The following is a 16,745-nucleotide window of genomic DNA, read 5'->3' as shown; positions in this document are numbered from 1 at the left end:
AAATAATGTCAGTTTTATTTTGTGTTTTCAAGATATCTTAAATTCAATACAAGGCTAAGCTTTAAATAAATACAGTTAAAACTTGATAGAACTAGTGTTTTATAATGTATTAATTTGGTCTATAGAAACAGACCTATGTTTATAATATATTAATTATTTCTACTGAAATATTAATTGGGTGTACAGAAATAGAACTATGGTTTATAATAACATAATTAGGTCTACAGATATACACTATAATTTGTAATGCATTAATTGGGTGTACAGAAATAGAACTAGGTTTTATAATAACATAATTAGGTCTACAGATATACACTATAATTTGTAATGCATTAATTGGGTGTACAGAAATAGAACTAGGTTTTATAATAACATAATTAGGTCTACAGATAGACACTATAATTTGTAATGCATTAATTGGGTGTACAGAAATAGAACTATGGTTTATAATAACATAATTAGGTCTACAGATATACACTATAATTTGTAATGCATTAATTGGGTGTACAGAAATAGAACTATGGTTTATAATATATTAATTAGGTCTTTAGAAAGAGAACTAGTGTTTTATAATGTATTAATTGGGTGTACAGAAACAGACACATTGACCTGTAAGTACTATTCATATATGAATATTAAATAAAGTCAATATCCTTCTTCTTCACCTTGTATTTCAGAAAAATATTTAAGTCAAATTACACACAGAATTATTTAATATTCTGTAAGTACAGGAGAAATCTGTTCTCTACATAAACTACAAACTGTATTATTTGTGAGTAAAACAACAGAATAATATATATAATAGTTTGCAATGTCTTCTTCACACTAGTGAAATATGAAATTAAAAATACTAAAAACAATTTAATTTCTTCAAAATTAAAATATTCAGTATCTATCAGACATAAGACATTGCAAAATTAAAGGGTATTGATTACTGATAGTTTCTCTAGTTTTTGTATACCTCATTCATTTGTATGATTGTATGACATCTTAGGGTTTCTTTATATAGTTTAGATTTTTCTGTTTCTTTATCATTCAAATACATTTTATTCATATATAAAGTTTTCTGGTACTCTTTTGTTTGAGCAGTCATACCATAAATTTTGTAGAATGACCAGATGTCTCCATTTTGCTGAGACAGTCCCATATTTTGATAGTTTGTCCTGAGAAGAGTTCTCAGGGTGAACAAAATGTCCCAGTTTTCTGATAAAAATACCAGACTTTCCATTACATCAAATCGTTAATGTAATATACCATCTTGACTTGTTCATTGTTGTTACTTGTACTCTTCTGCCACTATACTTTCTTGAAAGTTACATTTGTGCTTGGGGAAAAAAACTAGTTATGCGTATTTGTTAATGTGAAGACAGTTAAGTCAGTGCTCACCACAAAAACATGCTTTACAGTTATATCTTGAACTTTATGATTACTTAATGAAAAAAAAATAGAACTTCCACATTCCATTCATTCTTCACAAAAACAAGTCTAAAGTTTCACAGTAATAAGGGTAGTACGTTTGAAAATGTCTTTAAAAAGTCCAAGTGTGAAGTAACTTATTTTAAGATGAAGTAAATAATTAAAGTTTCATGGGTATATAATTTAACTAAAGATTCATGGGTATATAATTTGGCTATTTTTGCTCATTTGGTTTGTGCTTATCTCCAAAAAAGGTAAATGAAATTATTTCAAAAACATTGCTAGTATTAATATAGTTAGAAATAATGTGGAATAATGATGAAACTTTGTAGAATGAACAGCAACTGTCTGTTGTGAAGACACAAGTGTAGAGGACAAAGTCTTCTGCTTTTCATCTTCAGGTGGAAGACTTTCAAAATGTCATCCTCTTCTCTTGTGCCTCCACAACAGGCAGTTGCTGTCCATTTTACAAAGCTTCATCATGAATACTCTGCATAAAAAATCTATCAAAGAATGTGGAACAAGTCAGTAGATTTAAAGGAAATTAAGTACAAATTAAATTATTTCAAATTATATTCAAATTAGGGACAAGAGCTGGATTGTCATTGTTCTTCTGTTTGGAAATATGGTCACTCAAAGTCTTCTGTTTGGAAATATGGTCACACAGAGTCTTCTGTTTGGAAATATGGTCACTCAGAGTCCTCTGTTTGGAAATATGGTCACTCAGAGTCTTCTGTTTGGAAATATGGTCACTCTTTTGCTGTGCTGTGTATTACTGTAATTTCAACTTTTCCTGTCACATGAAATATACTCGCTCTTATTGCCATGGGAGATATTACAGTGTGACATTCAATCCTACTGTTCATTGGTAGAAGGGTAGCCCAAGAGTTGATGATAGATGGTGTTGACTAGCTAACTTTCCTCTAGTTTATTGCTGCAGAATTAGGGATGGCTAGTACAGATAGCCCTCATGCAGCTTTGCACAAAATTCAAAATAAACTGATCAGATTGTCTCACAAATCAATGTGTTTTAATGCTATCTGTTACTAATGTGCTAAGACACATTCTAATCTTTCTCAGTCATTAGTAGATGCTCAGAAACTGTTAATTTCAGCATTTTTAAATGTCTACTAAATCCACCTTTAAGTTCATATGATGTTCTGGCTAACCAGATTAATAGATACAAAACAACAGAACTTTACTACATGTGAGAACATTTTAGTTGTGTACTCTACCCACTTTATATTATCAATGACTAGAATATTATGGCACGAGACCTGATTAATGCAGGGATTTCAGTTCATGAATACTTTGCTGTTAATATCCTAAAAATTGTTTTCATGTGCAACAGTTGTAAAAATAGCAGAATTCTATCTCTAGATTTTTTCTAACCATATAAAAGTTAAGTATTTTTGTACAAAACATTCAAAGATTGAGATATGATGGAGTTCAAATGAATTATATACTTGCATATAATTTATTCTTTGTGTACTTTAAGTTTTTTGTAATCACAGTGTTATATCTACAGGCATGCGGAGATGTTATTTCAGTCTGACGATGACAGAGCTGTGCCTTATTTAGCTGCAATAGGGAACACCCAAAAATTGACTGAGTTTTTCCAAAATCGAGGAAACTTGGATGAGGCATACAGTGTGGCAGTTACTTCTGAAGAAGGAACGTTTCCTTTCTTTAATACAGAAGGAAGTAAAAACAGCAGTGCAACAAAAAACACACATCATGGAAATTCTTGGTAGTCTGACTAGATTTCTTCTACTGCTTTTTCTTTGTCATTTTTAAACTATGTTTTTTTTAAAAATCAAATAAAACCTAAAATAGCTTTTAGTTATGATTAGATAAAGTCTAATGAATGAAAAATACTACCTTCGTACAGAAATATATTTGTTGAAATAATTTTTAAATTTATGTTAGAAAATTTTAGTTGAAGTTTTAATTTCAGTTCATACAGTTTTTGAAATAATGTGTTGTGCACATTTTCTAATATTTGGAATGTTCTACACAGATCATCAACTATATTTTAACTTAGAATGTTCTATACATTTCATCAACTATATTTTAACTTAGAATGTTCTATACATGTCATCAACTATATTTTAACTTAAAATGTTCTATACAGGTCAACAACTGTGTGTATATTTACTAATTGAAAATATAATTTAAAAGAACAGTTACACTACCTCTGGAAGATACCTTTAACTTTATGGTAGTGTGACTTTTCAAGTGTGAATTCAGTATTCTTTTCTAGTAACCTTTATTGTCTATGGGGTTTTTTTCCTTGTGATTTTTGGTAATTCATATTACAGTTTTATTACATTATCCTGCCATATGGATCTGACTTTAATCCATTTATGAGGTATATGAACAGTAACATCTTGCGGCCAATGATACACCTTCATGTTATATTAACTTAAACATCACTTGCTTTCATGATAGTTATCGTTCATTTGATTTTTACCCATGACAATGTGCTGGTTTTTATTTATTTATGTCCCCTATGTATGTGACATTTTGTAATTTAATTCACACCTTTAATTTACATTTCAGTATTCTGGTAAGTGTTGCACAGATTTCGATATTTTTGGTTGAAACATGTTTTTATTCCAAGAATCTTTCATCCCTATCTCATTATCTTTTCATACAAACATCTTTGGCTTTTTTCGGGTTTTTACTGTCTGAAGACCAGAAGGTTGTTTCTTTTATAGGTCGATTTGTGACCACTTATCTGGCTTTGCAAGTTGCTTGTTCTTTTAGAGTTGGTACTTGTGCTTTCATGATACAAGTAATGATCTGAGAACATTAAGTCTCTGACCTCTTCCTTAGAGGATGTTAAGTTTCCATCTTCTTCCTTAGAGGACATTAAATCTCCATCTTCTTCCTTAGAGGCCAATAAGTTTTTTCCTCTTCCTTAGAGGACATTAAGTCTCTGTCCTCTTCCTTAGTGGACAATAAGTCTCCATCCTCTTCCTTATATGAAAATTAGTCTTTCCTCTTTCTTAGTGGACATTAAGTCTCTATCCTCCTCCTTAGTGGACAATAAGTCTCCATCCTCTTCCTTAGTGGACATTAAGTCTCTGTCCTCCTCCTTAGTGGACAATAAGTCTCCATCCTATTCCTTAGTGGACATTAAGTTTCTGCCCTCCTCCTTAGTGGACAATAAGTCTCCATCCTCTTCCTTAGTGGACATTAAGTCTCTGTCCTATTCGTTAGTGGACAATAAGTCTACATCCTCTTTCTTAAAGTACTGCTTTTCATTCTAGAGACAGCAAGACAGACTAAATTAATTCTGCAGGTTAAAGTTCCAATGTAATTAATTCTTAGGTGATTAGGGTGAGCTGCTTGGCTAGATAAGAACTGATAATTGCTCTAGCAATTAACATAATCTATTAAATAGACAGGAATTACTAGAAGTATATGAATGGATACCCTCACTGCATCCATATGTCTGTCCATAACTCAAACAGTATCTCACAAGTTTTAGCCAGTACAAGAAATTAAGTTTATCTCTAATTCATACAGTAATAAGCTAGGAATTAAATGTAATTGTCAGAAGAGAACAAAAATATAAAAATCTTGCATAAATATATTAAACATTTTAACTAGTAGTGGCTGTAAAAAAGGAATGTAATGTGACATTAGTTTACATCATGTACTATAGCTGATTTCCTGTCTTTGAGCCAGGTCAAAGTTTGTCCTGTGTTTTATTATGTTATGTGTAAGTATAGTTACTTCTTTGGTAAATTTTGTAACAAGCTTCTTTGTGCTTGTATTCCTCTTTTCTTTGGTTTTGGAATTTTCAAGCTTTTTAAAGATAGAAATGTACTTTGCTATTAAGATAGTACCTGGAAAGCACATTTAAAGTGTGTTAGCATGTTAAAGATGTTAGTTGTGGTAATAGGTACATTGTTTTCTTTAATCTTTTAATATTATATGTATTAATGTTGACTACTAAACATTCAGAGAACATGATGTTGAGCTGATATAGTGCAATTCAATACCATATTATCAGATGTTTTTAGGGGAATTATTTATGTATCATGATAAATATATTTTGTTTTCCTTTCTTCAACACATTAGTTTTTGTTAGCCCTCTATTTAACACATTAGTTTTGTTAGCCCCATATTTAACACATTAGTTTTGTTAGCCCTATATTTAACACATTAGTTTTGTTAGCCATGTATTTAACACATTAGTTTTTGTTAGCCCTGTATTTTGGCTGTTAGATGTTCATTGTGGAATTTTTTTAAGTTTCTCACAGTTATCCTTCAGAAACATAAGTACAGTATTTGTTTATCAATTAAATATACATACTACCATGACATGAAAACATTTTCAACAAAACTGGTTATATATAGCATGTAATGAAACATATCTTTATATTTGTTTACCATAAAATAAGTGATGAACATTCTTAGTACCTGATGGTTAAGGTAATTAATAACCTAGAATAAGATGGTATTTTATTATCTGTCATGATGAAATTAACAATAAAATATAATATTTATCCACAGTTTGTTAAAGGAATGTGTGGACAAATTGGCAGAATGTCACATGAGAAATGGTTCTCCTATACATGCAGCTTGTGTTTTTCTTGCTGTTGATGACCCACAGGTAATTAATATGTAAATAAATTGGACTTTGAATTTGATATCAGTTAAAGCTTCATCTTCATATAATCAATCTTGACTAGGTACAGATATTTAATGTTCAAGTTGATAGAGATCTGGGTTTTTAAAGACTTGATATTGAGAAGTCGGCAGTTGATCTAGATTACTTTTTAAACTTATCTTCCTGAAATGTAACTGTTTAAAACAAGCCATCTGGAGACGTGGGTAAATTAATAGTTTTTCTCACCAGATGGTAAAAACACAGGAAACTGTTTATATTACACAAAGCTTTTCTTTAAATTTATTGTGATTGCAGTTTTAAATCACTAAATTTTACAGTTTCATTTTTCATAATAAAGAATTTTATCCTTTCTTTTAACAGCAATGTTTTTGTTATTATGTACAGCTAACTAAGCATGAATGTTTATCAGTGTTTACAAAGATGTAATAATTTTTTTACAGGCATGCGTGTCCTCGTGGCAGAGATCTCTGACCAGTCATTTATTTATTAATATCAGTGGTTATTAAAACAAAGCTTGCTGTTGATTATATTTCAATAAAGAATTCAATTCCTTTAAAGAGGAAACATACATTCTTCATCTAAATAAATGTTACTCCTTCCCAACTGCAGTTACATTAACCGTTCATTATTTGCACGTACATTCTGCCAGTCGTCTCTTTGTATTTGCATTTATCAGTTCCAAAATAATGCAACCAAATACTGTTATGTACTTTTTTCTTTAGATATCAATCTATATTTGACCAGCCAAATAAACATATTTTTAAGTAGTTGCTTATTTGTGTGCCAGATATAATAGTTCTTTTGTTAAAGTTTCTGTGTTGTTGTTTCTTTGTTCCACACCATTTGTTCACAAGTCTATCCTTAAGGTATAAAGATGGACACTGATATAAAGCTTGTATAAATTTATTTACACATTTTTTCAGAAAGCTCTGACAATGCTGTTAAGAGGTAATGAGCCAGAACTGGTTATTTGTTTGGCTAAAGTCATGAAGAGAGATGACCCATGGCTCAAGACAGCATTGAAATATCTAGCATGGAAATGTACTAAGCTAGGGCTATGGTAAGCACTTAACACTTTGAAACTAAGCCTAATGATGACACCAAGAATAATTTGAAATTTTCATTATGAAATTAACATTTTTGAACCCAGTCTTCTGAGTTTCACTAACTATCTCAAAAATTGTAAGTTCATGTAAGTTCTACCTAAAGTTGTTTTTACCTTGTCAACTTGGAAACATAACTCTACATGGTGTAATGTCTCATGTAAGTTCTACCTAAAGTTGTTTTTATCACATTAAATAAGATTTAAGAATCTGTTTTATTTTCTTTCAATCCCAGGGACCTGTCTATAGACTTGTTAAATTCCTCTTCAGAAAGTGTGGTAGAAAAAGTCCGGTTGTGTGCTCACTGTCCAACCTCCCTTGTGGAACGTAATCAGTTGATGGAAAAGGTTGTACATTATGAGTCATGCCAGATTTGTATAATTGTTATAGTAAATTTTAAGTTCTAGAAATAAGTAATTAAAGAGAATTTCTCCAGACATACTCTAATATAGAGTTTCTTGTGTTAAAGGGATTAACACCACAGAGTATAGGAAAATAGCTGTTACTAACTTGATATATATTTGTTTTCATCAATTCAGAGGAGCTATCACTTTTAAGCACCTTTTATTTTCTTTGAAAATGTAAATTCCTGCTTTGATATTATGTTTAAAATACCAGATTGGTTAATAACAAAGAAAATATTATGTTTAAAATACCAGGTTGGTTAATAACAAAGAAAATATTATGTTTAAAATACCAGGTTGGTTAATAACAAAGAAAATATTATGTTTAAAATACCAGATTGGTTAATAACAAAGAAAATATTATGTTTAAAATACCAGATTGGTTAATAACAAAGAAAATATTATGTTTAAAATACCAGGTTGGTTAATAACAAAGAAAATATTATGTTTAAAATACCAGGTTGGTTAATAACAAAGAAAATATTATGTTTAAAATACCAGGTTGGTTAATAACAAAGAAAATATTATGTTTAAAATACCAGATTGGTTAATAACAAAGAAAATATTATGTTTAAAATACCAGATTGGTTAATAACAAAGAAAATATTATGTTTAAAATACCAGGTTGGTTAATAACAAAGAAAATATTATGTTTAAAATACCAGGTTGGTTAATAACAAAGAAAATATTATGTTTAAAATACCAGATTGGTTAATAACAAAGAAAATATTATGTTTAAAATACCAGATTGGTTAATAACAAAGAAAATATTATGTTTAAAATACCAGATTGGTTAATAACAAAGAAAATATTATGTTTAAAATACCAGATTGGTTAATAACAAAGAAAATATTATGTTTAAAATACCAGGTTGGTTAATAACAAAGAAAATATTATGTTTAAAATACCAGATTGGTTAATAACAAAGAAAATATTATGTTTAAAATACCAGATTGGTTAATAACAAAGAAAATATTATGTTTAAAATACCAGATTGGTTAATAACAAAGAAAATATTATGTTTAAAATACCAGGTTGGTTAATAACAAAGAAAATATTATGTTTAAAATACCATATTGGTTAATAACAAAGAAAATATTATGTTTAAAATACCAGATTGGTTAATAACAAAGAAAATATTATGTTTAAAATACCAGGTTGGTTAATAACAAAGAAAATATTATGTTTAAAATACCAGATTGGTTAATAACAAAGAAAATATTATGTTTAAAATACCAGATTGGTTAATAACAAAGAAAATATTATGTTTAAAATACCAGGTTGGTTAATAACAAAGAAAATATTATGTTTAAAATACCAGATTGGTTAATAACAAAGAAAATATTATGTTTAAAATACCAGATTGGTTAATAACAAAGAAAATATTATGTTTAAAATACCAGATTGGTTAATAACAAAGAAAATATTATGTTTAAAATACCAGATTGGTTAATAACAAAGAAAATATTATGTTTAAAATACCAGATTGGTTAATAACAAAGAAAATATTATGTTTAAAATACCAGATTGGTTAATAACAAAGAAAATATTATGTTTAAAATACCAGATTGGTTAATAACAAAGAAAATATTATGTTTAAAATACCAGATTGGTTAATAACAAAGAAAATATTATGTTTAAAATACCAGATTGGTTAATAACAAAGAAAATATTATGTTTAAAATACCAGATTGGTTAATAACAAAGAAAATATTATGTTTAAAATACCAGATTGGTTAATAACAAAGAAAATATTATGTTTAAAATACCAGATTGGTTAATAACAAAGAAAATATTATGTTTAAAATACCAGATTGGTTAATAACAAAGAAAATATTATGTTTAAAATACCAGATTGGTTAATAACAAAGAAAATATTATGTTTAAAATACCAGATTGGTTAATAACAAAGAAAATATTATGTTTAAAATACCAGATTGGTTAATAACAAAGAAAATATTATGTTTAAAATACCAGATTGGTTAATAACAAAGAAAATATTATGTTTAAAATACCAGATTGGTTAATAACAAAGAAAATATTATGTTTAAAATACCAGATTGGTTAATAACAAAGAAAATATTATGTTTAAAATACCAGATTGGTTAATAACAAAGAAAATATTATGTTTAAAATACCAGATTGGTTAATAACAAAGAAAATATTATGTTTAAAATACCAGATTGGTTAATAACAAAGAAAATATTATGTTTAAAATACCAGATTGGTTAATAACAAAGAAAATATTATGTTTAAAATACCAGATTGGTTAATAACAAAGAAAATATTATGTTTAAAATACCAGATTGGTTAATAACAAAGAAAATATTATGTTTAAAATACCAGATTGGTTAATAACAAAGAAAATATTATGTTTAAAATACCAGATTGGTTAATAACAAAGAAAATATTATGTTTAAAATACCAGATTGGTTAATAACAAAGAAAATATTATGTTTAAAATACCAGATTGGTTAATAACAAAGAAAATATTATGTTTAAAATACCAGATTGGTTAATAACAAAGAAAATATTATGTTTAAAATACCAGATTGGTTAATAACAAAGAAAATATTATGTTTAAAATACCAGATTGGTTAATAACAAAGAAAATATTATGTTTAAAATACCAGATTGGTTAATAACAAAGAAAATATTATGTTTAAAATACCAGATTGGTTAATAACAAAGAAAATATTATGTTTAAAATACCAGATTGGTTAATAACAAAGAAAATATTATGTTTAAAATACCAGATTGGTTAATAACAAAGAAAATATTATGTTTAAAATACCAGATTGGTTAATAACAAAGAAAATATTATGTTTAAAATACCAGATTGGTTAATAACAAAGAAAATATTATGTTTAAAATACCAGATTGGTTAATAACAAAGAAAATATTATGTTTAAAATACCAGATTGGTTAATAACAAAGAAAATATTATGTTTAAAATACCAGATTGGTTAATAACAAAGAAAATATTATGTTTAAAATACCAGATTGGTTAATAACAAAGAAAATATTATGTTTAAAATACCAGATTGGTTAATAACAAAGAAAATATTATGTTTAAAATACCAGATTGGTTAATAACAAAGAAAATATTATGTTTAAAATACCAGATTGGTTAATAACAAAGAAAATATTATGTTTAAAATACCAGATTGGTTAATAACAAAGAAAATATTATGTTTAAAATACCAGATTGGTTAATAACAAAGAAAATATTATGTTTAAAATACCAGATTGGTTAATAACAAAGAAAATATTATGTTTAAAATACCAGATTGGTTAATAACAAAGAAAATATTATGTTTAAAATACCAGATTGGTTAATAACAAAGAAAATATTATGTTTAAAATACCAGATTGGTTAATAACAAAGAAAATATTATGTTTAAAATACCAGATTGGTTAATAACAAAGAAAATATTATGTTTAAAATACCAGATTGGTTAATAACAAAGAAAATATTATGTTTAAAATACCAGATTGGTTAATAACAAAGAAAATATTATGTTTAAAATACCAGATTGGTTAATAACAAAGAAAATATTATGTTTAAAATACCAGATTGGTTAATAACAAAGAAAATATTATGTTTAAAATACCAGATTGGTTAATAACAAAGAAAATATTATGTTTAAAATACCAGATTGGTTAATAACAAAGAAAATATTATGTTTAAAATACCAGATTGGTTAATAACAAAGAAAATATTATGTTTAAAATACCAGATTGGTTAATAACAAAGAAAATATTATGTTTAAAATACCAGATTGGTTAATAACAAAGAAAATATTATGTTTAAAATACCAGATTGGTTAATAACAAAGAAAATATTATGTTTAAAATACCAGGTTGGTTAATAACAAAGAAAATATTATGTTTAAAATACCAGATTGGTTAATAACAAAGAAAATATTATGTTTAAAATACCAGATTGGTTAATAACAAAGAAAATATTATGTTTAAAATACCAGATTGGTTAATAACAAAGAAAATATTATGTTTAAAATACCAGGTTGGTTAATAACAAAGAAAATATTATGTTTAAAATACCAGATTGGTTAATAACAAAGAAAATATTATGTTTAAAATACCAGATTGGTTAATAACAAAGAAAATATTATGTTTAAAATACCAGATTGGTTAATAACAAAGAAAATATTATGTTTAAAATACCAGATTGGTTAATAACAAAGAAAATATTATGTTTAAAATACCAGATTGGTTAATAACAAAGAAAATATTATGTTTAAAATACCAGATTGGTTAATAACAAAGAAAATATTATGTTTAAAATACCAGATTGGTTAATAACAAAGAAAATATTATGTTTAAAATACCAGATTGGTTAATAACAAAGAAAATATTATGTTTAAAATACCAGATTGGTTAATAACAAAGAAAATATTATGTTTAAAATACCAGATTGGTTAATAACAAAGAAAATATTATGTTTAAAATACCAGATTGGTTAATAACAAAGAAAATATTATGTTTAAAATACCAGATTGGTTAATAACAAAGAAAATATTATGTTTAAAATACCAGATTGGTTAATAACAAAGAAAATATTATGTTTAAAATACCAGATTGGTTAATAACAAAGAAAATATTATGTTTAAAATACCAGATTGGTTAATAACAAAGAAAATATTATGTTTAAAATACCAGATTGGTTAATAACAAAGAAAATATTATGTTTAAAATACCAGATTGGTTAATAACAAAGAAAATATTATGTTTAAAATACCAGATTGGTTAATAACAAAGAAAATATTATGTTTAAAATACCAGATTGGTTAATAACAAAGTTAATAAAAAGAAAATATTATGTTTAAAATACCAGATTGGTTAATAACAAAGAAAATATTATGTTTAAAATACCAGATTGGTTAATAACAAAGAAAATATTATGTTTAAAATACCAGATTGGTTAATAACAAAGAAAATATTATGTTTAAAATACCAGATTGGTTAATAACAAAGAAAATATTATGTTTAAAATACCAGATTGGTTAATAACAAAGAAAATATTATGTTTAAAATACCAGATTGGTTAATAACAAAGAAAATATTATGTTTAAAATACCAGATTGGTTAATAACAAAGAAAATATTATGTTTAAAATACCAGATTGGTTAATTGGTTAATAACAAAGAAAATATTATGTTTAAAATACCAGATTGGTTAATAACAAAGAAAATATTATGTTTAAAATACCAGATTGGTTAATAACAAAGAAAATATTATGTTTAAAATACCAGATTGGTTAATAACAAAGAAAATATTATGTTTAAAATACCAGATTGGTTAATAACAAAGAAAATATTATGTTTAAAATACCAGATTGGTTAATAACAAAGAAAATATTATGTTTAAAATACCAGATTGGTTAATAACAAAGAAAATATTATGTTTAAAATACCAGATTGGTTAATAACAAAGAAAATATTATGTTTAAAATACCAGATTGGTTAATAACAAAGAAAATATTATGTTTAAAATACCAGATTGGTTAATAACAAAGAAAATATTATGTTTAAAATACCAGATTGGTTAATAACAAAGAAAATATTATGTTTAAAATACCAGATTGGTTAATAACAAAGAAAATATTATGTTTAAAATACCAGATTGGTTAATAACAAAGAAAATATTATGTTTAAAATACCAGATTGGTTAATAACAAAGAAAATATTATGTTTAAAATACCAGATTGGTTAATAACAAAGAAAATATTATGTTTAAAATACCAGATTGGTTAATAACAAAGAAAATATTATGTTTAAAATACCAGATTGGTTAATAACAAAGAAAATATTATGTTTAAAATACCAGATTGGTTAATAACAAAGAAAATATTATGTTTAAAATACCAGATTGGTTAATAACAAAGAAAATATTATGTTTAAAATACCAGATTGGTTAATAACAAAGAAAATATTATGTTTAAAATACCAGATTGGTTAATAACAAAGAAAATATTATGTTTAAAAAAGAAAATATTATAAAAATACCAGATATGGTTAATAACAGATTGGTTAATAACAAAGAAAATATTATGTTTAAAATACCAGATTGGTTAATAACAAAGAAAATATTATGTTTAAAATACCAGATTGGTTAATAACAAAGAAAATATTATGTTTAAAATACCAGATTGGTTAATAACAAAGAAAATATTATGTTTAAAATACCAGATTGGTTAATAACAAAGAAAATATTATGTTTAAAATACCAGATTGGTTAATAACAAAGAAAATATTATGTTTAAAATACCAGATTGGTTAATAACAAAGAAAATATTATGTTTAAAATACCAGATTGGTTAATAACAAAGAAAATATTATGTTTAAAATACCAGATTGGTTAATAACAAAGAAAATATTATGTTTAAAATACCAGATTGGTTAATAACAAAGAAAATATTATGTTTAAAATACCAGATTGGTTAATAACAAAGAAAATATTATGTTTAAAATACCAGATTGGTTAATAACAAAGAAAATATTATGTTTAAAATACCAGATTGGTTAATAACAAAGAAAATATTATGTTTAAAATACCAGATTGGTTAATAACAAAGAAAATATTATGTTTAAAATACCAGGTTGGTTAATAACAAAGAAAATATTATGTTTAAAATACCAGGTTGGTTAATAAAATAAAGAAAATATTATGTTTAAAATACCAGGTTGGTTAATAACAAAGAAAATATTATGTTTAAAATACCAGATTGGTTAATAACAAAGAAAATATTATGTTTAAAATACCAGATTGGTTAATAACAAAGAAAATATTATGTTTAAAATACCAGATTGGTTAATAACAAAGAAAATATTATGTTTAAAATACCAGATTGGTTAATAACAAAGAAAATATTATGTTTAAAATACCAGATTGGTTAATAACAAAGAAAATATTATGTTTAAAATACCAGATTGGTTAATAACAAAGAAAATATTATGTTTAAAATACCAGATTGGTTAATAACAAAGAAAATATTATGTTTAAAATACCAGATTGGTTAATAACAAAGAAAATATTATGTTTAAAATACCAGATTGGTTAATAACAAAGAAAATATTATGTTTAAAATACCAGATTGGTTAATAACAAAGAAAATATTATGTTTAAAATACCAGATTGGTTAATAACAAAGAAAATATTATGTTTAAAATACCAGATTGGTTAATAACAAAGAAAATATTATGTTTAAAATACCAGATTGGTTAATAACAAAGAAAATATTATGTTTAAAATACCAGATTGGTTAATAACAAAGAAAATATTATGTTTAAAATACCAGATTGGTTAATAACAAAGAAAATATTATGTTTAAAATACCAGATTGGTTAATAACAAAGAAAATATTATGTTTAAAATACCAGATTGGTTAATAACAAAGAAAATATTATGTTTAAAATACCAGATTGGTTAATAACAAAGAAAATATTATGTTTAAAATACCAGATTGGTTAATAACAAAGAAAATATTATGTTTAAAATACCAGATTGGTTAATAACAAAGAAAATATTATGTTTAAAATACCAGATTGGTTAATAACAAAGAAAATATTATGTTTAAAATACCAGATTGGTTAATAACAAAGAAAATATTATGTTTAAAATACCAGATTGGTTAATAACAAAGAAAATATTATGTTTAAAATACCAGATTGGTTAATAACAAAGAAAATATTATGTTTAAAATACCAGATTGGTTAATAACAAAGAAAATATTATGTTTAAAATACCAGATTGGTTAATAACAAAGAAAATATTATGTTTAAAATACCAGATTGGTTAATAACAAAGAAAATATTATGTTTAAAATACCAGATTGGTTAATAACAAAGAAAATATTATGTTTAAAATACCAGATTGGTTAATAACAAAGAAAATATTATGTTTAAAATACCAGATTGGTTAATAACAAAGAAAATATTATGTTTAAAATACCAGATTGGTTAATAACAAAGAAAATATTATGTTTAAAATACCAGATTGGTTAATAACAAAGAAAATATTATGTTTAAAATACCAGATTGGTTAATAACAAAGAAAATATTATGTTTAAAATACCAGATTGGTTAATAACAAAGAAAATATTATGTTTAAAATACCAGATTGGTTAATAACAAAGAAAATATTATGTTTAAAATACCAGATTGGTTAATAACAAAGAAAATATTATGTTTAAAATACCAGATTGGTTAATAACAAAGAAAATATTATGTTTAAAATACCAGATTGGTTAATAACAAAGAAAATATTATGTTTAAAATACCAGATTGGTTAATAACAAAGAAAATATTATGTTTAAAATACCAGATTGGTTAATAACAAAGAAAATATTATGTTTAAAATACCAGATTGGTTAATAACAAAGAAAATATTATGTTTAAAATACCAGATTGGTTAATAACAAAGAAAATATTATGTTTAAAATACCAGATTGGTTAATAACAAAGAAAATATTATGTTTAAAATACCAGATTGGTTAATAACAAAGAAAATATTATGTTTAAAATACCAGATTGGTTAATAACAAAGAAAATATTATGTTTAAAATACCAGATTGGTTAATAACAAAGAAAATATTATGTTTAAAATACCAGATTGGTTAATAACAAAGAAAATATTATGTTTAAAATACCAGATTGGTTAATAACAAAGAAAATATTATGTTTAAAATACCAGATTGGTTAATAACAAAGAAAATATTATGTTTAAAATACCAGATTGGTTAATTATGTTTAAAATACCAGATTGGTTAATAACAAAGAAAATATTATGTTTAAAATACCAGGTTGGTTAATAACAAAGAAAATATTATGTTTAAAATACCAGATTGGTTAATAACAAAGAAAATATTATGTTTAAAATACCAGATTGGTTAATAACAAAGAAAATATTATGTTTAAAATACCAGATTGGTTAATAACAAAGAAAATATTATGTTTAAAATACCAGATTGGTTAATAACAAAAAGAAAATATTATGTTTAAAATACCAGATTGGTTAATAACAAAGAAAATATTATGTTTAAAATACCAGATTGGTTAATAACAAAGAAAATATTATGTTTAAAATACCAGATTGGTTAATAACAAAGAAAATATTATGTTTAAAATACCAGATTGGTTAATAACAAAGAAAATA

The 16,745-nt window shown here is 24.7% G+C and overlaps 1 protein-coding gene across 1 annotated transcript in view; it reads left to right on the top strand.

The window, feature by feature from the left end:
• Positions 1-16,745, top strand: part of LOC143228479 (WD repeat-containing protein 17-like) — an 83,492-nt gene that overhangs the window by 49,625 nt on the left and 17,122 nt on the right. Inside the window, exons 18-21 of the mRNA XM_076459731.1 lie at positions 2,945-3,166; positions 5,944-6,043; positions 6,985-7,121; positions 7,400-7,511. Coding sequence (XP_076315846.1) covers positions 2,945-3,166; positions 5,944-6,043; positions 6,985-7,121; positions 7,400-7,511 — 571 coding nt within the window. The remainder of the gene's footprint in view (positions 1-2,944; positions 3,167-5,943; positions 6,044-6,984; positions 7,122-7,399; positions 7,512-16,745) is intronic.

This window comes from Tachypleus tridentatus, chromosome 10 (genome assembly GCF_004210375.1).
Source record: "Tachypleus tridentatus isolate NWPU-2018 chromosome 10, ASM421037v1, whole genome shotgun sequence".
Taxonomy (NCBI): Eukaryota; Metazoa; Arthropoda; class Merostomata; order Xiphosura; family Limulidae; genus Tachypleus; species Tachypleus tridentatus.
The sequence above is the reverse complement of the archived record's forward strand: the minus strand, read 5'-3'. Positions and strand labels throughout refer to the sequence as shown.